General features: G+C 50.7%; 1 protein-coding gene across 2 annotated transcripts in view; it reads right to left on the reverse strand.

The window, feature by feature from the left end:
* Positions 1–5,234: 5,234 nt before the first annotated feature.
* LOC142907961 (run domain Beclin-1-interacting and cysteine-rich domain-containing protein-like) overlaps positions 5,235–24,736 on the reverse strand; it is a 59,632-nt gene continuing 40,130 nt past the window's right edge. Inside the window, exons 14-17 of one of the 2 annotated variants that reach the window (XM_076058007.1) lie at positions 20,483–20,544; positions 19,014–19,167; positions 17,453–17,546; positions 5,235–12,867 (exon numbers count right to left, since the gene is read on the reverse strand). In XM_076058007.1, coding sequence (XP_075914122.1) covers positions 12,665–12,867; positions 17,453–17,546; positions 19,014–19,167; positions 20,483–20,544 — 513 coding nt within the window. In that variant the 3' untranslated portion in view covers positions 5,235–12,664. Of the gene's footprint in view, positions 12,868–17,452; positions 17,547–19,013; positions 19,168–19,463; positions 20,545–24,736 lie in introns of those variants that run through there. The other variant, XM_076058006.1, reaches the window with a different exon arrangement.

The following is a 24,736-nucleotide window of genomic DNA, read 5'->3' on the forward strand; positions in this document are numbered from 1 at the left end:
ACCCTAACGCACTCACCCACACACCTACCCACAAACCCTAACCCACTCACCCACACACTTACCCACAAACCATAACCCAGTCACCCACACACCTACCCACAAACCCTAACCCACTCACCCACACACCTACCCACAAACCCTAACCCACTCACCCACACACCTACCCACAAACCCTAACCCACACACCTACCCGCAAACCCTAACCCAGTCACCCACACACCTACCCACAAACCCTAACCCACACACCCACACACCTACCCACAAACTCTAACCCACTCACCCACACACCTACCCACAAACCCTAACCAACAAACCTACCCGCAAACTCTAACCCAGTCACCCACACACCTACCCATAAACCATAACCCACTCACCCATCGACAAACCATAACCCACTCACCCACACACCTACCCATAAACCATAACCCACTCACCCACACACCTACCCACAAACCATAACCCACACATCCACACACCTACCCACAAACCCTAACCCACACACCATAACCCACTCACTCACACACCTACCCGCAAACCCTAACCCACTCACCCACACACCTACCCACAAACCATAACCCACTCACCCACACACCTACCCGCAAACCCTAACCCACTCACCCACACACCTACCCACAAACCATAACCCACTCACCCACACACCTACCCACAAACCTTAACTCACACATCCACACACCTACCCACAAACCATAACCCACTCACCCACACACCTACCCACAAAACCACTCACCCACAAACCATAACCCACTCACCCACACACCTATCCACAAACCTTTACCTACCCACAAACCCTAACCCACTCACCCACACACCTACCCACAAACCATAACCCAGTCACCCACACACCTACCCACAAACCCTAACCCACTCACCCACACACCTACCCGCAAACCCTAACCCACTCACCCACACACCTACCCACAAACCCTAACCAACTCACCCACACACCTACCCACAAACCATAACCCAGTCACCCACACACCTACCCACAAACCCTAACCCACTCACCCACACACCTACCCGCAAACCCTAACCCACTCACCCACACACCTACCCACAAACCATAACCCAGTCACCCACACACCTACCCACAAACCCTAACCCACTCACCCACACACCTACCCGCAAACCCTAACCCACTCACCCACACACCTACCCACAAACGCTAACCCACTCACCCACACACCTACCCACAAACCCTAACCCACACACCTACCCGCAAACCCTAACCCAGTCACCCACACACCTACCCACAAACCCTAACCCACACACCCACACACCTACCCACAAACGCTAACCCACTCACCCACACACCTACCCACAAACCCTAACCCACACACCTACCCGCAAACCCTAACCCAGTCACCCACACACCTATCCATAAACCATAACCCACTCACCCATCCACAAACCATAACCCACTCACCCACACACCTACCCACAAACCATAACCCACTCACCCACACACCTACCCGCAAACCCTAACCCACTCACCCACACACCTACCCACAAACCATAACCCACTCACCCACACACCTACCCACAAACCTTAACTCACACATCCTCACACCTACCCACAAACCATAACCCACTCACCCACACACCTACCCACAAAACCACTCACCCACAAACCATAACCCACTCACCCACACACCTATCCACAAACCTTTACCTACCCACAAACACTAACCCACTCACCCACACACCTACCCACAAACCATAACCCAGTCACCCACACACCTACCCACAAACCCTAACCCACTCACCCACACACCTACCCGCAAACCCTAACCCACTCACCCACACACCTACCCACAAACCATAACCAACTCACCCACACACCAACCCACAAACCATAACCCAGTCACCCACACACCTACCCACAAACCCTAACCCACTCACCCACACACCTACACGCAAACCCTAACCCACTCACCCACACACCTACCCACAAACCCTAACCCACTCACCCACACACCTACCCAAAAACCATAACCCAGTCACCCACACACCTACCCACAAACCCTAACCCACTCACCCACACACCATAACCCACTCACCCACACACCTACCCACAAACCCTAACCCACTCACCCACACACCTACCCGCAAACCCTAACCCACTCACCCACACACCTACCCACAAACGCTAACCCACTCACCCACACACCTACCCACAAACCCTAACCCACACACCTACCCGCAAACCCTAACCCAGTCACCCACACACCTACCCACAAACCCTAACCCACACACCCACACACCTACCCACAAACGCTAACCCACTCACCCACACACCTACCCACAAACCCTAACCCACACACCTACCCGCAAACCCTAACCCAGTCACCCACACACCTATCCATAAACCATAACCCACTCACCCATCCACAAACCATAACCCACTCACCCACACACCTACCCACAAACCATAACCCACTCACCCACACACCTACCCGCAAACCCTAACCCACTCACCCACACACCTACCCACAAACCATAACCCACTCACCCACACACCTACCCACAAACCTTAACTCACACATCCTCACACCTACCCACAAACCATAACCCACTCACCCACACACCTACCCACAAAACCACTCACCCACAAACCATAACCCACTCACCCACACACCTATCCACAAACCTTTACCTACCCACAAACACTAACCCACTCACCCACACACCTACCCACAAACCATAACCCAGTCACCCACACACCTACCCACAAACCCTAACCCACTCACCCACACACCTACCCGCAAACCCTAACCCACTCACCCACACACCTACCCACAAACCATAACCAACTCACCCACACACCTACCCACAAACCATAACCCAGTCACCCACACACCTACCCACAAACCCTAACCCACTCACCCACACACCTACACGCAAACCCTAACCCACTCACCCACACACCTACCCACAAACCCTAACCCACTCACCCACACACCTACCCAAAAACCATAACCCAGTCACCCACACACCTACCCACAAACCCTAACCCACTCACCCACACACCATAACCCACTCACCCACACACCTACCCACAAACCCTAACCCAGTCACCCACACACCTACCCGCAAACCCTAACCCACTCACCCACACACCTACCCACAAACCATAACCCACTCACCCACACACCTACCCACAAACCCTAACCCACTCACGCACCCAAACACCCCACTCACTCACCCACCCCACTCACTCACCCACACACCATAACCCACACAATTTGGCAAATCTGTGACCGTGACGCCTTGTGGCGCGCGATGGCCCCACTCTTTGTGAAACGATACCAAGGTGGATCTTCAGCGTCCATTACGAGCGAATCAGACAGGGCGTGCGGTGGTGGTGGTAGTCGTACAGAGACTCCTCTACTTACGAACTTTCCGAGATACGAACAAACCTGTCCGTACGTCCAGTGACCTGTTCAGAACGAGAGTCGTAAGTTCATCGCCGGGCCAATAGATTGCCGTAGTGGCATCTACGTCTGCAGAACACGGAAGAACCAGTGGCATCTACATCTGCACAACGTGACCACACACCTACAAACCCTAACTCACTCACCTACCCACAAACCCTTAACCCACAAACCATAACCCCACTAACCCACACACGAACCATAACCTACTCACAAAGTATAACCCCCACTCACCCACAAACCATAACCCACTAACCCACACACCTACCCACAAAACCACTCACCCACAAACCATAACCTACTCACCCACACACCTACAAACCCTAACTCACTCACCTACACACGAACCCTCAACCCACGAACCCTTAACCCACAAACCATAACCCCACTAACCCACACACAAACCATAACCTACTCACAAAGCATAACCCACTCACCCACAAACCATAACCCAATAACCCACACACCTACCCACAAAAACACTCACCCACAAACCATAACCCACTGACCCACACACCTATCCACAAACCTTAATCTATCCACAAACCATAACCCACTCACTCACCCACAAACCATAACCCACTCACCCACAAACCATAACCCACTCACCCACACACCTACCCACATACCCACTCACCCACAAACCATAACCCACTCATCCACACACCTACCCACAAAACCACTCACCCACAAACCATAACCTACTCACCCACACACAAACCATAACCCAGTCACCCACACACCTACCCACAAACCCACTCACCCACAAACCATAACCCACTCACCCACACACAAACCATAACCCACGCACACACTCACCCACAAACCCACTCACCCACAAACCATAACCCACTCACCCACACACAAACCATAACCCACGCACACACTCATCCACAAACCCACTCACCCACAAACCATAACCCACTCACCCACACACAAACCATAACCCACGCACACACTCACCCACAAACCCACTCACCCACAAACCATAACCCACTCACCCACACACCTACCCACAAACCCTAACCCACTCACCCACACACCTACCCACAAACCCACTCACCCACACACCTACCCACAAACCATAACCCACTCACCCACACACATACCCACAAACCCACTCACCCACAAACCCTAACCCAGTCACCCACTCACCCACCCACAAACCATAACCCACTCACCCACAAACCATAACCCACGCACACACTTACCCACAAACCCACTCACCCACAAACCATAACCCACACACCTACCCATAAACCCACTCATCCACCCACAAACCATAACCCACTCACCCACTCACCTACCCACAAACCATAACCCAGTCACCCACTCCCCACAAACCATAACCCACTCACCTACCCACAAACCATAACCCACTCACCTACCCACAAACCATAACCCACTCACCTACCCACAAACCATAACCCACTCACCCATCCACAAACCATAACCCACTCACCCACACAACTACCCACAAACCATAACCCACTCACCCACTCACCTACCCACAAACCATAACCCACTCACCCACTCACCTACCCACAAACCCTAACCCACTCACCTACCCACAAACCATAACCCACTCACCCATCCACAAACCATAACCCACTCACCCACACACCTACCCACAAACCTTAACCCACTCACCCACTCACCTACCCACAAACCATAACCCACTCACCCACACACCTACCCACAAACCCTAACCCACTCACCCCGAGGGTGGCACATCCTGTGAACGTGCCCCCCCCCTCCCCTTGTAATGTGCGGTGTCGCAGGTTCGAGTGTCACGCGGCTTTAATTTAAGTAAATACAACGTTACAATCATCGCGATGACAACAAAGTGCATTCAGGGTGGCAGAGTGGCGGTGGTGTCGGTGGTGGAGCGAGAGACCTCACAGCAACAACCCCCCGGGTTCGATTCTCGACTCGCTCGTCCTTTATGTGTGAGTGGAGATTGTGGCCTACAGAGTGAGCGTGAGTAGAGTTTGTGTTCTACAGAGCGAGTGTGAGTGAGTGGAGTTTATGTTCTACAGAGCGAGTGGAGTTTGTGTTCTACAGAGTGTGAATGAGTGGAGTTTGTGTTATACAGAGTGAGCGTGAGTGAGTGGAGTTTGTGTTCTACAGAGCGAGTGTGAGTGAGTGGAGTTTGTGTTCTACAGAGCGAGTGTGAGTGGAGTTTGTGTTCTACACAGCGAGTGAGTGGAGTTTGTGTTCTACAGAGCGAGTGTGAGTGGAGTTTGTGTTCTACAGAGCGAGTGTGAGTGGAGTTTGTGTTCTACAGAGCGAGTGTGAGTGGAGTTTGTGTTCTACAGAGTGGAGTTTGTGTTCTACAGAGTGAGGGGAGTGTGTGTTCTACAGAGTGGAGTTTGTGTTCTACAGGGTGTGAGTGGAGTTTGTGTTCTACAGAGCGAGTGTGAGTGGAGTTTGTGTTCTACAGAGCGAGTGTGAGTGGAGTTTGTGTTATACAGAGTTAGCGTGAGTGAGTGGAGTTTGTGTTCTACAGAGTGTGAGTGAGTGGAGTTTGTGTTCTACAGAGCAAGTGGAGTTTGTGTTATACAGAGTTAGCGTGAGTGGAGTTTGTGTTCTACAGAGCGAGTGTGAGTGGAGTTTGTGTTCTACACAGCGAGTGAGTGGAGTTTGTGTTCTACAGAGTGTGAGTGGAGTTTGTGTTCTACAGAGTGTGAGTGGAGTTTGTGTTCTACAGAGTGTGAGTGGAGTTTGTGTTCTACAGAGTGTGAGTGGAGTTTGTGTTCTACAGAGTGGAGTTTGTGTTCTACAGAGTGAGCGTGAGTGAGTGGAGTTTGTGTTCTACAGAGCGAGTGTGAGTGGAGTTTGTGTTCTACAGAGTGAGAGTGGAGTTTGTGTTCTACAGAGTGAGTGAGTGGAGTTTGTGTTCTACAAAGTGTAAGTGGAGTTTGTGTTCTACAGAGCGAGTGTGAGTGAAGTTTGTGTTATACAGGGTGTGAGTGGAGTTTGTGTTCTACAGAGTTAGCGTGAGTGAGTGGAGTTTGTGTTATACAGTGTGTGAGTGGAGTTTGTGTTCTACAGAGCGAGTGTGAGTGGAGTTTGTGTTATACAGGGTGTGAGTGGAGTTTGTGTTCTACAGAGTTAGCGTGAGTGAGTGGAGTTTGTGTTATACAGTGTGTGAGTGGAGTTTGTGTTCTACAGAGTGAGTGGAAAATGTGTTCTACTGAGTGTGAGTGGAGTTTGTGTTCTACAGAGTGTGAGTGAGTGGAGTTTGTGTTCTACAGAGCGAGTGTGAGTGGAGTTTGTGTTCTACAGAGCGAGTGTGAGTGGAGTTTGTGTTCTACAGAGCGAGTGTGAGTGGAGTTTGTGTTATACAGAGTTAGCGTGAGTGGAGTTTGTGTTATACAGAGCGAGTGTGAGTGAGTGGAGTTTGTGTTCTACAGGGTGAGTGGAGTTTGTGATCTACAGAGCGAGTGGAGTTTGTGTTCTACAGAGCGAGTGTGAGTGAGTGGCGTTTGTGTTCTACAGAGTGATTGTGAGTGAGTGGAATTTGTGTTCTACAGAGCGAGTGTGAGTGGAGTTTGTGTTATACAGGGTGTCAGTGGAGTTTGTGTTCTACAGAGCGAGTGTGAGTGAGTGGAGTTTGTGTTCTACAGAGTGTGAGTGGAGTTTGTGTTCTACAGAGTGGAGTTTGTGTTCAACAGAGTGTGAGTGCAGATTGTGTTCTGCAGAGTGAGTGGAGTTTGTGTTCTACAGAGTGAGTGTGAGTGGGGATTGTGTTCAACAGAGTGAGTGGAGTTTGTGTTCTACAGAGTGTGAGTGAGTTTGTGTTCTACAGAGTGAGTGGAGTTTGTGTTCTACAGAGTGTGTGGAGTTTGTGTTCTACAGAGCGTGAGTGGAGTTTGTGTTCTACAGAGCGAGTGTGAGTGGAGTTTGTGTTCTACAGAGTGTGAGTGGAGTTTGTGTTCTACAGAGTGGAGTTTGTGTTCTACAGAGTGGAGTTTGTGTTCTACAGAGTGAGCGTGAGTGAGTGGAGTTTGTGTTCTACAGAGCGAGTGTGAGTGGAGTTTGTGTTCTACAGAGTGAGAGTGGAGTTTGTGTTCTACAGAGTGAGTGTGAGTGAGTGGAGTTTGTGTTCTACAAAGTGTAAGTGGAGTTTGTGTTCTACAGAGCGAGTGTGAGTGGAGTTTGTGTTATACAGGGTGTGAGTGGAGTTTGTGTTCTACAGAGTTAGCGTGAGTGAGTGGAGTTTGTGTTATACAGTGTGTGAGTGGAGTTTGTGTTCTACAGAGCGAGTGTGAGTGAGTGGAGTTTGTGTTCTACAGAGTTAGCGTGAGTGGAGTTTGTGTTCTACAGAGCGAGTGGAGTTTGTGTTCTACAGAGTGAGTGGAAAATGTGTTCTACTGAGTGTGAGTGGAGTTTGTGTTCTACAGAGTGTGAGTGAGTGGAGTTTGTGTTCTACAGAGCGAGTGTGAGTGAGTGGAGTTTGTGTTCTACAGAGCAAGTGTGAGTGGAGTTTGTGTTCTACAGAGTGTGAGTGGAGTTTGTGTTCTACAGAGCGAGTGTGAGTGGAGTTTGTGTTATTCAGAGTTAGCGTGAGTGGAGTTTGTGTTATACAGAGCGAGTGTGAGTGAGTGGAGTTTGTGTTCTACAGGGTGAGTGGAGTTTGTGTTCTACAGAGCGAGTGGAGTTTGTGTTCTACAGAGCGAGTGGAGTTTGTGTTCTACAGAGCGAGTGTGAGTGAGTGGAGTTTGTGTTCTACAGAGTGTGAGTGGAGTTTGTGTTCTACAGAGTGTGAGTGGAGTTTGTGTTCTACAGAGTGGAGTTTGTGTTCAACAGAGTGTGAGTGCAGATTGTGTTCTGCAGAGTGAGTGGAGTTTGTGTTCTACAGAGTGAGTGTGAGTGAGTGGGGATTGTGTTCTACAGAGTGAGTGGAGTTTGTGTTCTACAGAGTGTGAGTGGAGTTTGTGTTCTAGAGAGTGTGAGTGGAGTTTGTGTTCTACAGAGCGAGTGTGAGTGAGTGGAGTTTGTGTTCTACAGAGTGTGAGTGAGTGGGGATTGTGTTCTACAGAGTGAGTGAGTTTGTGTTCTACAGAGTGAGTGGAGTTTGTGTTCTACAGAGTGTGAGTGAGTGGAGTTTGTGTTCTACAGAGTGTGAGTGAGTGTAGTTTGTGTTCTACAGAGTGGAGATTGTGTTCTACAGAGTGAGTGGAGATTGTGTTCTACAGAGTGGAGATTGTGTTCTACAGTGGAGATTGTGTTCTACAGAGTGGAGATTGTGTTCTACAGAGTGGAGATTGTGTTCTACAGAGTGAGTGGAGATTGTGTTCTACAGAGTGAGTGGAGTTTGTGTTCTGCAGAGTGAGTGGAGTTTGTGTTCTACAGAGTGGAGATTGCGTTCTACAGAGTGAGTGGAGATTGTGTTCTACAGACTGAGTGGAGTTTGTGTTCTACAGAGTGTGAGTGAGTGGAGTTTGTGTTCTACAGAGTGGAGATTGTGTTCTACAGAATGGAGATTGTGTTCTACAGAGTGAGTGGAGATTGTGTTCTACAGACTGAGTGGAGTTTGTGTTGTACAGAGTGAGTGGAGTTTGTGTTCTACAGAGTGGAGTTTGTGTTCTACAGAGTGGAGATTGTGTTCTACAGAGTGGAGATTGTGTTCTACAGAGTGAGTGGAGTTTGTGTTCTGCAGAGTGAGTGGAGTTTGTGTTCTACAGAGTGGAGATTGTGTTCTACAGAGTGAGTGGAGATTGTGTTCTACAGACTGAGTGGAGTTTGTGTTCTACAGAGTGTGAGTGAGTGGAGTTTGTGTTCTACAGAGTGGAGATTGTATTCTACAGAATGGAGATTGTGTTCTACAGAGTGAGTGGAGATTGTGTTCTACAGACTGAGTGGAGATTGTGTTCTACAGACTGAGTGGAGTTTGTGTTGTACAGAGTGAGTGGAGTTTGTGTCTTATCTCCCCGTCCTGCATGGGGGTTTCCTCTGAATTACTTGATGTCCTCCTCCCATAGCTAAACCCCACACCCACAGTGGAACTGCTATCGACGAAAAATCCCCACGACCTCCCCCCTCCACCAACCCTCCACAATCAGTGCGGAGACATTCCCTGCAGCAAATTCCACGACAGAGATTTCGCAGCAGCAGCAGCAGCAGCATCATCATCATGAGCATCATCATCGCCCCTTCCAACAGCTTAACAGGACCCTGGCTTGTCGAGTCTTGACATTCGGTGAGGCTCCCCGGGGTTAATGATAATCATAGGCACGTTATGAATGTAATAATAACAAATGCATAATTCATGATCGATAAACATTCATGTAATAACATTAATCATTAAATTAATCAACAGTAGTAAGTTCATCATTTCGTAACGATTGAGTGCATTTGGAACATTTGATGTGGTTTTCAGTCGGGGGTGGCGATGGTTGCTGCTGCTGCTGTGTGTGGGTCTAGCCTAGGGGCACCCCCAGTGGCAGCTGTCCCTGTGCATCAGTCTGTCAGTAGTAGGGGGTGGTGATGGTTGCCGCTGTGTGTGGGTCTAGCCTAGGGGCACCCCCAGTGGCAGCTGTCCCTGTGCATCAGTCTGTCAGTAGTAGGGGGTGGTGATGGCTGCCGCTGTGTGGGTCTAGCCTAGGGGCACCCCCAGTGGCAACTGTCCCTGTGCATTGGCCTGCTGCCAGTAGTAGGGGGTGGCGATGATTGCGGCTGCTTTGTAACATTTGCAAACATTTGGCAAATCCGCGCCCATCACGGTGGCGCACCACGGCCCAACTCTTTGCGAACGACGCCTCGGCGGATCTTTCAACGTCCACTGCGGGTGAAGCAGATGGGGCGCGGAGTCGTGGCAGTAGTACGGCGACTCCTCTACTTACGAACATCCGACTTACGAACTTTCAGAGGAACGAACAAACGCGTTCCGTAAGTCCAGTTGCCTGTTGGGACCGAGATTCGTAAGTTCAACAGATGGCGGTGGTGGCGTCTGCATCGACAGAGCGTGAAGAACCAGTGGCATCTACATCTGCAGAACGTGAAGAACCAGTGGCATCTACATCGACAGAGCATTAAGAACCAGTGGCATCTACATCGACAGAGCGTGAAGAACCAGTGACATCTACATCTGAAGAGCATGAAGAACCAGTGACATCTACATCTGCAGAAGATGAAGAACCAGTGGCATCTACATCTGCAGAACGTGAAGAACCAGTGGCATCTACATCTGCAGAACGTGAAGAACCAGTGGCATCTACATCTGCAGAACGTGAAGAACCAGTGGCATCTACATCTGCAGAAGATGAAGAACCAGTGGCATCTACATCTGCAGAACGTGAATAACCAGTGGCATCTACATCTGCAGAACGTGAAGAACCAGTGGCATCTACATCTGCAGAACGTGAAGAACCAGTGGCATCTACATCTGCAGAACATGAAAAACCAGTGGCATCTACATCTGCAGAAGATGAAGAACCAGTGGCATCTACATCTGCAGAACATGAAGAACCAGTGGCATCTACATCTGCAGAACGTGAAGAACCAGTGGCATCTACATCTGCAGAACGTGAAGAACCAGTGGCATCTACACATGCAGAAAGTGAAGAACCAGTGGCATCTACATCTGCAGAACATGAAGAACCAGTGGCATCTACAGAACGTGAAGAACCAGTGGCATCTACATCTGCAGAACGTGAAGAACCAGTGGCATCTACATATGCAGAAAGTGAAGAACCAGTGGCATCTACAGAATGTGAAGAACCAGTGACGTCTACATCTGCAGAACGTGAAGAACCAGTGGCATCTACATCTGCAGAACGTGAAGAACCAGTGGCATCTACATCTGCAGAACGTGAAGAACCAGTGGCATCTACACCTGCAGAAGGTGAAGAACCAGTGGCATCTACATCTGCAGAACATGAAGAACCAGTGGCATCTACATCTGCAGAACGTGAAGAACCAGTGGCATCTACATCTCCAGAACGTGAAGAACCAGTGGCATCTACATCTGCAGAACGTGAAGAACCAGTGGCATCTACATCTGCAGAACGTGAAGAACCAGTGGCATCTACATCTCCAGAACGTGAAGAACCAGTGGCATCTACATCTGCAGAACATGAAGAACCAGTGGCATCTACATCTGCAGAACATGAAGAAGCAGTGACATCTGCAGAAGATGAACAATCAGTGACATCCACATCTTCAGAACGTGAAGAACCAGTGGCATCTACATCTGCAGAACGTGAAGAACCAGTGGCATCTACATCTGCAGAAGATGAAGAACCAGTGGCATCTACATCTGCAGAACGTGAAGAACCAGTGGCATCTACATGTACAGGTGAATCAACTTTTAAAGCCATTCACCGTGCTCCAGTGTACATGCCGTACAACATGTTCTGAATCGACAGGAGTAAAGTTTGACTTGCGAACAAATGGACTTACAAACAGACCTCTGGAACCTAACTTGTTAATAAGTAGAGGAGTCCCTGTCTAACAGTTCACACACCGCAGTATTAACCAGGGCGGCCTGCTGGAATTGAAGAGTGAAGCCTCTGCATAAACACTCCCAACCATGGAGCGGGTTAAGCACATGGAGCAAAGATAGCGGCCATGTTGCCTGGTTGAGGTCGTGGTGGCGGCCATCTTGCCTGGGCGACGTGGTGGCGGCCATCTTGCCTGGGTGACATCGTGGCCGGCCATCTTGCCTGGGTGACGTGGTCACGGCCATATTGCCTGGGTAACGTCGTGGTGGCCATATTGCCTGGGTGACGTCGTGGCGGCCATCTTGCCTGGGTGACATTGTGGTGGCCATCTTGCCTGGGTGACGTCGTGGTGGCCATCTTGCCTGGGTGACGTCGTGGCGGCCATCTTGCCTGGGTGACGTCGTGGCGGCCATCTTGCCTGGGTGACGTCGAGGCGGCCATATTGCCCGGGTGACGTAATGGCGGCCACGTTGCCTGGGTGACACCGTCTGGGCGACAGCTGATTGGCAATTGGGGGGGGGCGGGGGGGGGGATGATGCAACGGCTCTTACATGAGCAAAAGTTTACGATGTCACGACGCCTCCTCAGATCGGATCGATTCGCCTGAGACTCCCGACCCCGCTCTTCTCTTCCGACATTCGCGACGTCCTTGCTACAACCAGAGCCCGCCGGAACTCACGGCCAATCGTAAGAGGGCGTTGTCTACACCGATGGGGTGGCAACGGCCGTCACGGTAACAGCGCGGCTGAGGGTAAACCCGGGCGATCAGAGAGACGGGGTCGTCCTCAGGGACACGGGGCCGTTGTCGGGGAGACGGGGGCCGTTGTCGGGGAGACGGGGGCCGTTGGCGGGGAGGCCGGGGTCGTCGTCGTGGCGATCCATCTCCTCCCTGCGCGAGCGTCGCCGCTGGCAACGGGGGCACGGGAGGGAGGGCAGGAAACAGGAGCGGTGGAAGCAGGCGCGGCACTCTGCAAAAACAACAACAACACCACCACTGGAAACCTCATTTGCCAGTAGCAAAATATGATAATTTTCGACTTAAAGCTTTCGTGACTGCAAGGATTCATCTTCTTTGGTTCTTTCGGTAAAGTCACGTAGAATGAGAATAAAATAATAAATTGATAAAATAAAATAACACAATAATATTCTCACGACGTTTCGGCCACAACACAAGCGGCCTTCATCAGGTGAAGGGACGAGACTGTCTGGTAGGACTCCAGCGCTGGAGTGGTGTCCTCCAGACAGTCTCGTCCCTTCACCTGATGAAGGCCGCTTGTGTTGTGGCCGAAACGTCGTGAGAATATTATTGTGTTATTTTATTTTATCAATTTATTATTTTATTCTCATTCTACGTGGTGACTTTACCGAAAGAACCAAAGAATATGATAATTGTTTTTTTAACCCTTTTATCTGGCAACAAAACTGTCGTCTTTTTTTTGACAAGGAGTCATGTTTACATTGACCACAATACCTGCGGTCGGAACGCAAACACAAAACATCAACAACTCTGATAATGTATGTGGCACTGTCTTTGAAACTGATTGGTCCATGCCCGAGACAGCTTTTCTTTAGAGGCCCTTAAGTCTCACGTTGGTGTTGGACCAGAAGACGCCAAAAAAGGCGCCGCACAACTCAAAGAGACAATGCACCATCAGAGTACGAGACCTCGGGGTGGAGCATTTACACCGTGCAAAAAAAGGTGTCAGTTTTGTTTCCGGATAAAAGGGTGTAAAAAAAAACCAACCAATTATCAACAACAACAGCAGCAGCAGCAGCAACCACCGGCAAGAACAGGCGGCGACAGCAGGGAACGACAACAAGCAGAGTGCGTGTGTACGTGTGTGTGTTTGTGCGTGTGTACGTGCGTGTGTACGTGCGTGTGTACGTGCGTGTGTTTGTGCGTGTGTACGTGTGTCCGTGCGTGTGTACGTGCGTGTGTACGTGTGTGTGTCCGTGCGTGTGTACGTGCGTGTGTACGTGCGTGTGTTTGTGCGTGTGTATGTGCGTGTGTACGTGCGTGTGTTTGTACGTGTGTACGTGCGTGTGTTTGTACGTGTGTTTGTACGTGTGTTTGTACGTGTGTTTGTGCGTGTGTACGTGCGTGTGTTTGTGCGTGTGTTTGTGCGTGTGTACGTGTGTTTGTACGTGTGTACGTGCGTGTGTTTGTACTGTGTACGTGCGTGTGTACGTGCGTGTGTTTGTACGTGTGTACGTGCGTGTGTCCGTGCGTGTGTACGTGCGTGTGTTTGTGCGTGTGTCCGTGCGTGTGTACGTGCGTGTTTGTGCGTGTGTTTGTGCGTGTGTACGTGCGTGTGTCCGTGCGTGTGTACGTGTGTGTGTTTGTGCGTGTGTACGTGCGTGTGTACGTGCGTGTGTACTGCGTGTGTACGTGCGTGTGTCCGTGTGTGTGTTTGTGCGTGTGTACGTGCGTGTGTACGTGCGTGTGTACGTGCGTGTGTACGTGCGTGTGTTTGTACGTGTGTCCGTGCGTGTGTTTGTACGTGTGTTTGTACGTGTGTTTGTACGTGTGTCCGTGCGTGTGTCCGTGCGTGTGTACGTGCGTGTGTTTGTACGTGCGTGTGTCCGTGCGTGTGTACGTGTGTTTGTACGTGTGTTTGTGCGTGTGTACGTGTGTTTGTGCGTGTGTACGTGCGTGTGTCCGTGCGTGTGTCCGTGCGTGTGTACGTGCGTGTGTTTGTACGTGCGTGTGTCCGTGCGTGTGTCCGTGCGTGTGTTTGTACGTGTGTACGTGCGTGTGTACGTGCGTGTGTACGTGCGTGTTTGTGCGTGTGTACGTGCGTGTGTCCGTGCGTGTGTACATGCATGTGTCCGTGCGTGTGTTTGTACGTGTGTACGTGCGTGTGTTTGTACGTGTGTACGTGCGTGTGTTTGTGTGTGTGTTTGTACGTGTGTACGTGCGTGTGTCCGTGCGTGTGTCCGTGCGGGGAGCGGCGGCAGGGCAGCTGTTGGGCACAGACGGGGCGACGGACCTGGCGGCCCCGGGTTCGATTGCCTGCTTCGCAGCCAATATAACCGCAGGTGATCTGAACCGGTTCTGGGCCTCCCCTAGGTCGACTCGGCCTCAAAAGAGTGGCTGGTGCCATGGGTGTGTAGTGAACATCGCCACTGGGGAGACAAAGGCGGCCGGGCGTGGTGCTGGTAGCCACCCACCCCCCTCGTGTGCCACGGTGCCGGTAGCCTTCACAGGTGCTGCTCGCTAACAGCACTTGCCCCTGCAGTCTGTTAGAGGCTACACGGGGGACCTTTGTCTGTGTCTACCTTCACAGGTGCTACTCGCTACTAACAGCACTTGCCCCTACAGTCTGTTAGAGGCTACACGGGGGAGATTTGTCTGTGTGAGTGGTGAGTGAGTGGTGAGTGAGTGGTGAGTGAGTGAGTGGTGAGTGAGTGAGTTGATGAGTGAGTGAGTGATGAGTGAGTGGTGAGTGAGTGAGTTGATGAGTGAGTGAGTGGTGAGTGAGTGGTGAGTGAGTGGTGAGTGAGTGGTGAGTGAGTGAGTGAGAGTGAGTTGATGAGTGAGTGAGTGGTGAGTGGTGAGTGAGTGGTGAGTGAGTGAGTGGGTGAGTGAGTGGTGAGTGGGTGAGTGAGTGAGTGGTGAGTGAGTGGTGAGTGAGTGAGTGGGTGAGTGAGTGAGTGGTGAGTGAGTGGCGAGTGAGTGGTGAGTGAGTGGTGAGTGGGTGAGTGAGTGAGTAAGTGGTGAGTGAGTGGTGAGTGAGTGGTGAGTGGATGAGTGAGTGGTGAGTGAGTGAGTGAGTGGTGAGTGAGTGAGTGAGTGGTGAGTGGGTGAGTGAGTGGTGAGTGAGTGGTGAGTGAGTGGTGAGTGGGTGAGTGAGTGGTGAGTGGGTGAGTGAGTGGTGAGTGAGTGGTGAGTGGGTGAGTGAGTGGTGAGTGAGTGGTCAGTGAATGGTGAGTGGGTGAGTGAGTGGTGAGTGAGTGAGTGGTGAGTGAGTGGTGAGTGAGTGGTGAGTGAGTGAGTGGGTGAGTGAGTGGGTGAGTGAGTGGTGAGTGAGTGAGTGAGTGGTGAGTGAGTGAGTGGTGAGTGGGTGAGTGAGTGGTGAGTGAGTGAGTGGTGAGTGAGTGAGTGGTGAGTGAGTGAGTGGGTGAGTGAGTGGTGAGTGAGTGGTGAGTGAGTGAGTGGTGAGTGAGTGGTGAGTGAGTGATGAGTGAGTGAGTGGTGAGTGAGTGAGTGAGTGGGTGAGTGAGTGGTGAGTGAGTGAGTGGTGAGTGAGTGGTGAGTGAGTGATAGGTGAGTGGGTGAGTGAGTGGAGAGTGAGTGGTCAGTGAATGGTGAGTGGGTGAGTGAGTGGTAAGTGAGTGAGTGGTGAGTGAGTGAGTGGTGAGTGGGTGAGTGGGTGAGTGAGTGAGTGAGTGGTGAGTGAGTGAGTGGTGAGTGAGTGAGTGAGTGGGTGAGTGAGTGGTGAGTGAGTGGTGAGTGAGTGAGTGGTGAGTGGGTGAGTGAGTGAGTGGTGAGTGAGTGGTGAGTGAGTGGTGAGTGAGTGGCGAGTGAGTGAGTGGTGAGTGAGTGAGTGGTGAGTGAGTGAGTGGTGAGTGAGTGAGTGGTGAGTGAGTGGTGAGTGAGTGAGTGGTGAGTGAGTGGTGAGTGAGTGGTGAGTGAGTGGTGACTGAGTGAGTGGTGAGTGAGTGAGTGGTGAGTGAGTGGTGAGTGAGTGGTGAGTGAGTGAGTGGTGAGTGAGTGGTGAGTGAGTGGTGAGTGAGTGAGTGGTGAGTGAGTGGTGAGTGAGTGAGTGGTGAGTGAGTGGTGAGTGAGTGGTGAGTGAGTGAGTTGATGAGTGAGTGAGTGGTGAGTGAGTGGTGAGTGAGTGGTGAGTGAGTGAGTGGTGAGTGAGTGGTGAGTTAGTGAGTGGTGAGTGAGTGGTGAGTAAGTGGTGAGTGAGTGAGTGAGTGCTGAGTGAGTGGTGAGTGAGTGGTGAGTAAGTGGTGAGTGAGTGGTGAGTGAGTGAGTGGTGAGTGAGTGGTGAGTGAGTGAGTGGTGAGTGAGTGGTGAGTGAGTGGTGAGTGAGTTGTGAGTGATGAGTGGTGAGTGAGTGGTGAGTGAGTGGTGAGTGAGTGGTGAGTGTATGAGTGAGTGGTGAGTGAGTGTATGAGTGAGTGTATGAGTGAGTGAGTTAGTGTATAATTGAGTGTATGAGTGAGTGTATGAGTGAGTGGTGAGTGAGTGGTGAGTGAGTGGTGAGTGAGTGTATGAGTGAGTGAGTTAGTGTATAATTGAGTGTATGAGTGAGTGTATGAGTGAGTGGTGAGTGAGTGGTGAGTGAGTGGTGAGTGAGTGGTGAGTGAGTGAGTGGTGAGTGAGTGGTGAGTGAGTTGTGAGTGATGAGTGGTGAGTGAGTAGTGAGTGAGTGGTGAGTGTATGAGTGAGTGGTGAGTGAGTGTATGAGTGAGTGTATGAGTGAGTGAGTTAGTGTATAATTGAGTGTATGAGTGAGTGTATGAGTGAGTGGTGAGTGAGTGGTGAGTGAGTGGTGAGTGAGTGGTGAGTGAGTGAGTGAGTGGTGAGTGAGTGGTGAGTACCATCACACTGGCGGCAGCGTGCGAGCTGGAATGGGTGAAGAATGTCGTTGTCGTTGTGGCAGAACTCACAGATGAAGCCTTTGGCCTGGCACAGCTGTGAGGCAACAACAACAACAACTACTGCAACAACTACTACAACAACTACAACAACAACTACTACAACAACAACTACTACAACAACTACAACTACTACAACAACAACTAACTACTACAACAACAACTACTACAACTACTACAACAACTACAACAACTACTACAACAACTGCAACAACAACTACAACAACTACTACAACAACTACTACAACAACTACTACTACAACAACTACTACAACTACTGCAACAACAACTAACTACTACAGCAACAACTACTACAACAACAACTAACTACTACAACTACAACAACAACTACTACAACAACTACTACAACAACTACTACAACAACAACTACAACTACTACAACTACAACAACTACTACAACAACTACAACTACTAAAACTACTACAACAACAACTACTACAACAACAACTACAACAACTACTACAACTATAACAAAAACTACTACAACAACAACTACTACAACAACTACTACAACAACAACAACTACTGCAACAACTACTACAACTACTACAACTACTGCAACAACAACTACTACAACTACTACAACAACAACTACTACAACTACTGCAACAACTACTACAACTACTACAACAACAACAACTACTACAACTACTACAACAACAACTTCAACAACAACCAGTAGTGGTGGTTGTAGTAATGGTGGTGGTAGTAGTGGCCGTAGTGGTGGTGGTTGTGGTTGTGGTGGCGGTTGTAGTGGTTATGGTGTTAGTGGTAAGTGGTAGTTGTGGTGGTTGTAGTGGTGGTGGTTGTAGTGGTGGTGGCGGCTGCAGTTGTGGTGGTGGTTGTAGTGGTGGTGTTAGTGGTAGTAGTTGTAGTGGTTGTAGTGGTGGTATTAGTGGTTGTAGTGGTGGTGGTTGTAGCATTGGTGGTTGTAGTGGTGGTGTTTGTGGTAGTGGTGGTAGTTGTAGTAGTGGTGGTTGTAGTGGTGGTGGTTGTAGTGGTTGTGGTGGTAGTTGTAGTGGTGGTGGTTGTAGTGGTTGTAGTGATTGTGGTGGTGGTTGTGGTGGTGGTTGTAGTGGTTGTAGTGGTGGTTGCAGTGGTGGTGGTTGTAGTGGTGGTGGTTTTGGTGGTTGTAGTAGTGGTGGTGGTGGTCGTGGTGGTGGTCGTGGCGGCGACAATCGTGGTGGTGGCGGCGGTGGTTGTGGCGGTGGTTGTGGCGGTGGTGGCGGTGATGGCAGTGGTGGCGGTGGTAGTGGTGGTGGCAGTAGTTGTGGCGATGGTGGCAGTGGTGGTGGCAGTGGTGGCGGTGGCAGTGGTGGTGGCGGCGGTGGTTGTGGCGGTGGTGGTGGTGGCGGTGGCAGTGGTTGTGGTGGCAGTGGTGGTGGTAGTGGTGGTTGTAGTGGTTGTGGTGGTGGTGGTTGTGGTGGTGGTGGTTGTGGTGGTTGTAGTGGTTGTGGTGGTGGTTGTGGTGGTTGCCGCTCACCTCACAGTTGTTCACGTGGGTGAGCCCCACGTGCAAGAGCTCGGCTAGGCGCTGGGCCAGGGAGCCCGACTTCACGTGGACCAAGTCCCTGAGCGAGTAAAGGTGGACTCGCTCACTCAGGTGGCCTGGCTCCTCGTCGAAGCGGTCCACCACCCTGACAACCACCACCACAACAACCATTACCACAACCACCACCACCACCACCACCACAACCACAACAACCATTACCACAACCACGACAACCACCAGCAACTCCCTGAGTGAGTAAAGGTGGACTCGCTCACTCAGGTGGCCTGGCTCCTCATCGAAGCGGTCCACCACCCTGACAACCACCACCACCACAACCACAACAACCATTACCACAACCACCACCATTACCACAACCACCACCACCACCACAACAACCATTACCACAACCACAACCATTACCACAACCACGACAACCACCACCAAGTCCCTGAGCGAGTAAAGGTGGACTCGCTCACTCAGGTGGCCTGGCTCATCATCGAAGCGGTCCACCACCCTGACAACCACCACCACCACAACCACAACAACCATTACCACCACCACAACCACAACTACAACCACCACAACCACCACCATTACCACCATTACTACAACTAGAACCACCACCATTACTACGTTGATGTTGATGGTGGTGATGGTGTTGGTGATGGTGTTGGTGGTGATAGTGGTGTTGGTGGTGATGGTGGGGGTGGTGATGGTGGTGGTGATGGTGGGGGTGGTGATGGTGGTGGTGACGTTGATGGTGGTGGTGATGGTGTTGGTGATGTTGATGGTGGTGATAGTGGAGGTGGTGATGGTGGGGGTGGTGATGGTGGTGATGGTAATGTTGATGGTGGTGATGGTAATGTTGATGGTGTTGATGGTGATGGTGTTGGTGATATTGATGGTGGTCGTGGTGGTGATGTTGATGGTGATGGTGTTGGTGATGTTGATGGTGGTGATGATGGTAGTGGTGGTGATGGTGGGGGTGGTGATGGTGGTGGTGAAGTTGATGGTGGTGATGGTGTTGGTGATAGTGGTGGTAGTGGTGATGGTGGTGGTGATGGCATTGATGGTGGTGGTGGCAGTGATGGTGGTGGTGATGGTGGCGGTGATGGCGATGGTGGTGGCGGTGGTGGTGATGGTGGTGATGGTGGTGGTGATGACGGTGGTGATGGTGGTGATGGTGGTGATAGTAGTAGTGGTGGTGATAGTAGTGGTGGTGATGGTGGTGGTGATAGTAGTGGTGGTGGTGATGAGGGTGGTGATGGTGGTGATGGTGGTGATGGTAGTGATGGTGGTGGTGATAGTAGTGGTGGTGATGGTGGTGGTGATAGTAGTGGTGGTGGTGATGGTGGTGATGGTGGTAATGGTGATAGTGGTGATGGTGATAGTGGTGGTGATGGTGGTGATAGTGGTGGTGGTGATAGTGGTGGTGATGGTGGTGATTATAGTGATGGTACCGTGTTGCAAATCTGCACGTCTTCAAGAGATTCTTCATGTGGAACAGCTGCTCACGAAGGTCCTAGAGAAAAACATCACCATCAACATCATCACCATCAACATCACCACCATCAACATCATCACCATCAATATCACCACCACCACCATCATCAACATCCTCTCAAACATCACCATCACCTCCATGAACATCATTAACATCACCACCATCAACATGATCACCATCAATATCATCAACAACATCACCGCCATCAACATCCTCACCATCAACATCGTCATCAACATCACCACCACCATCACCACCAACAACATTATCACCATCAACATCATCAACATCACCATCACCACCATCAACATCCCCACCATCAACATCAACATCACCACCACCACCATCAACCTCATCACCATCAACATTATCACCATCAACATCATCATCAACATCACCATCACCACCATCAACATCATCATCAACATCACCACCATCAACATCACCTCCATCAACATCATCATCACCATCACCACCATCAAGACCATCATGATCACCACCACAATCAGCATCATCACCACCATCAACATCACCACCACAATCAGCATCATCACCACCATCAACATCACCACCACAATCAGCATCATCACCAACATCATCAACAAAACCATCAACATCCTCCTCCTCTTCTTCCTGTGCGGTAGTGCGGTGGTAGTATGGTGGTAGTGTGGTGGTAGTGTGGTGGTGGTGTGGTAGTGTGGTGGTAGTGTGGTGGTAGTGTGGTAGTGCGGTGGTAGTGCGGTAGTGTGGTGGTAGTGTAGTGGTAGTGTTGTGTGGTAGTGTGGTAGTGTGGTGGTGTGGTAGTGCGGTGGTAGTGTAGTGGTAGTGCGGTAGTGTGGTGGTAGTGTGGTGGTAGTGTTGGGTGGTAGTGTGGTAGTGTAGTGGTAGTGTGGTAGTGTGGTGGTAGTGTGGTAGTGTAGTGGTAGTGTGGTAGTGTAGTGGTAGTGTGGCAATGTAGTGGTAGTGTGGTAGTGTAGTGGTAGTGTGGTAGTGTAGTGGTAGTGTGGTAGTGTGGTGGTAGTGCGGCAATGTAGTGGTAGTGTGGTAGTGTAGTGGTAGTGTGGTAGTGTAGTGGTAGTGTGGCAATGTAGTGGTAGTGTGATGGTAGTGTGGTGGTAGTGTGGTGGTAGTGTGGTGGTAGTGTGGTGGTAGTGTGGTGGTAGTGTGGTTGTGTTGTGGGATGGTAGTGTTGTGTGGTAGTGTTGTGTGGTAGTGTGGTGGTGTGGTGGTAGTGTGGTGGTAGTGTGGTGGTAGTGTGGTAGTAGTGTGGTGGTAGTGTGGTGGTAGTGTGGTGGTAGTGTGGTGGTAGTGTGGTAGTGTAGTGGTAGTGTGGTGGTAGTGTGGTGGTAGTGCGGTGGTAGTGCGGTGGTAGTGCGGTGGTAGTGCGGTGGTAGTGTGGTGGTAGTGTGGTAGTGTGGTGGTAGTGTGGTAGTAGTGTGGTGGTAGTGTGGTGGTAGTGTGGTGGTAGTGTGGTAGTGTAGTGGTAGTTTGGTAGTGTGGTGGTAGTGTGGTGGTAGTGTGGTAGTGTGGTGGTGTGGTAGTGTGGTGGTAGTGTGGTGGTAGTGTGGTAGCGTTGTGGTAGTGTGATGGCAGTGTGGTAGTGCAGTGTGGTAGTGCAGTGTGGTAGTGTGGTTGTGCAGTGTGGTAGTGTGTGGTAGTGCAGTGGTAGTGCAATGTGGGAGTGTGGTAGTGCGGTAGTGTGGTGGTAGTGTGGTGGTAGTGTGGTAGTGCAGTGTGGTAGTGTGGTAGTGTAGTGGTAGTGTTGTGTGGTAGTGTGGTAGTAGTGTGGTAGTAGTGTGGTAGTAGTGTGGTAGTGTGGTGGTAGTGTGGTGGTAGTGTGGTGGTAGTGTGGTAGTGTAGTGGTAGTGTGGTAGTGTAGTGGTAGTGTGGTAGTACGGTGGTAGTGTGGTGGTAGTGTGGTAGTGTGGTGGTAGTGTGGTGGTAGTGTGGCAGTAGTGTGGTAGTGTGGTGGTAGTGTGGTAGTCTTGTGTGGTAGTGCGGTAGTCTTGTGTGGTAGTGTGGTAGTCTTGTGTGGTAGTCTTGTGTGGTAGTGTGGTAGTGTGGTAGTCTTGTGTGGTAGTGTGGTAGTCTTGTGTGGTAGTGTGGTAGTCTTGTGTGGTAGTGTGGTAGTCTTGTGTGGTAGTGTGGTAGTCTTGTGTGGTAGTGTGGTAGTCTTGTGTGATAGTGTGGTAGTCTTGTGTGATAGTGTGGTAGTGTGGTAGTCTTGTGTGGTAGTGTGGTAGTCTTGTGTGGTAGTGCGGTAGTGTGGTAGTCTGTGGTAGTGTGGTAGTGCGGTAGTGTGGTAGTCTTGTGTGGTAGTGTGGTAGTCTTGTGTGGTAGTGTGGTAGTCTTGTGTGGTAGTGTGGTAGTCTTGTGTGGTAGTGTGGTAGTGCGGTAGTCTTGTGTGGTAGTGTGGTAGTCTTGTGTTGTAGTGTGGTATTGCTGTGGTAGTGCTGTGTGGTAGTGTGGTAGTCTTGTGTGGTAGTGTGGTAGTCTTGTGTGGTAGTGTGGTATTGCTGTGGTAGTGCTGTGTGGTAGTGTGGTAGTCTTGTGTGGTAGTGTGGTAGTCTTGTGTGGTAGTGTGGTAGTCTTGTGTTGTAGTGTGGTATTGCTGTGGTAGTGCTGTGTGGTAGTGTGGTAGTCTTGTGTGGTAGTGTGGTAGTCTTGTGTTGTAGTGTGGTATTGCTGTGGTAGTGCTGTGTGGTAGTGTGGTAGTCTTGTGTGCTGTGTGCTGTGTGGTAGTGTGGTATTGCTGTGGTAGTGCTGTGTGGTAGTGTGGTAGTCTTGTGCGGCAGTGTGGTAGTCTTGTGTGGTAGTGTGGTAGTCTTGTGTGGTAGTGTGGTATTGCTGTGGTAGTGTGGTAGTCTTGTGTGGTAGTGTGGTAGTCTTGTGTGATAGTGTGGTAGTCTTGTGTGGTAGTGTGGTAGTCTTGTGTGGTAGTGTGGTAGTCTTGTGTGGTAGTGTGGTAGTCTTGTGTGGTAGTGTGGTAGTGCGGTAGTGTGGTAGTCTTGTGTGGTAGTGTGGTAGTCTTGTGTGGTAGTGTGGTAGTGTGGTAGTGCGGTGGTAGTGTGGTATTGCTGTGGTAGTGCTGTGTGGTAGTGTGGTATTGCTGTGGTAGTGCTGTGTGGTAGTGTGGTATTGCTGTGGTAGTGCTGTGTGGTAGTGTGGTATTGCTGTGGTAGTGCTGTGTGGTAGTGTGGTATTGCTGTGGTAGTGCGGTAGTGTTGTGTGGTAGTGTGGTAGTGTGGTAGTGCGGTGGTAGTGTGGTATTGCTGTGGTAGTGCTGTGTGGTAGTGTGGTATTGCTGTGGTAGTGCTGTGTGGTAGTGTGGTATTGCTGTGGTAGTGCTGTGTGGTAGTGTGGTATTGCTGTGGTAGTGCTGTGTGGTAGTGTGGTATTGCTGTGGTAGTGTGCTGTGTGGTAGTGTGGTATTGCTGTGGTAGTGTGCTGTGTGGTAGTGTGGTATTGCTGTGGTAGTGTGCTGTGTGGTAGTGTGGTATTGCTGTGGTAGTGCTGTGTGGTAGTGTGGTATTGCTGTGGTAGTGCTGTGTGGTAGTGTGGTATTGCTGTGGTAGTGCTGTGTGGTAGTGTGGTATTGCTGTGGTAGTGCTGTGTGGTAGTGTGGTATTGCTGTGGTAGTGCTGTGTGGTAGTGTGGTATTGCTGTGGTAGTGTGCTGTGTGGTAGTGTGGTATTGCTGTGGTAGTGTGCTGTGTGGTAGTGTGGTATTGCTGTGGTAGTGTGCTGTGTGGTAGTGTGGTATTGCTGTGGTAGTGCTGTGTGGTAGTGTGGTATTGCTGTGGTAGTGCTGTGTGGTAGTGTGGTATTGCTGTGGTAGTGCTGTGTGGTAGTGTGGTATTGCTGTGGTAGTGCTGTGTGGTAGTGTGGTATTGCTGTGGTAGTGCTGTGTGGTAGTGTGGTATTGCTGTGGTAGTGCTGTGTGGTAGTGTGGTATTGCTGTGGTAGTGTGCTGTGTGGTAGTGTGGTATTGCTGTGGTAGTGTGCTGTGTGGTAGTGTGGTATTGCTGTGGTAGTGTGCTGTGTGGTAGTGTGGTATTGCTGTGGTAGTGCTGTGTGGTAGTGTGGTATTGCTGTGGTAGTGCTGTGTGGTAGTGTGGTATTGCTGTGGTAGTGCTGTGTGGTAGTGTGGTATTGCTGTGGTAGTGCTGTGTGGTAGTGTGGTATTGCTGTGGTAGTGCTGTGTGGTAGTG

This window comes from Petromyzon marinus (assembly GCF_048934315.1).
Source record: "Petromyzon marinus isolate PM22_M1 ecotype Great Lakes invasive population chromosome 67 unlocalized genomic scaffold, UKy_Petmar_22M1.pri1.0 chr67_unloc.4, whole genome shotgun sequence".
NCBI classification, from domain to species: Eukaryota; Metazoa; Chordata; class Hyperoartia; order Petromyzontiformes; family Petromyzontidae; genus Petromyzon; species Petromyzon marinus.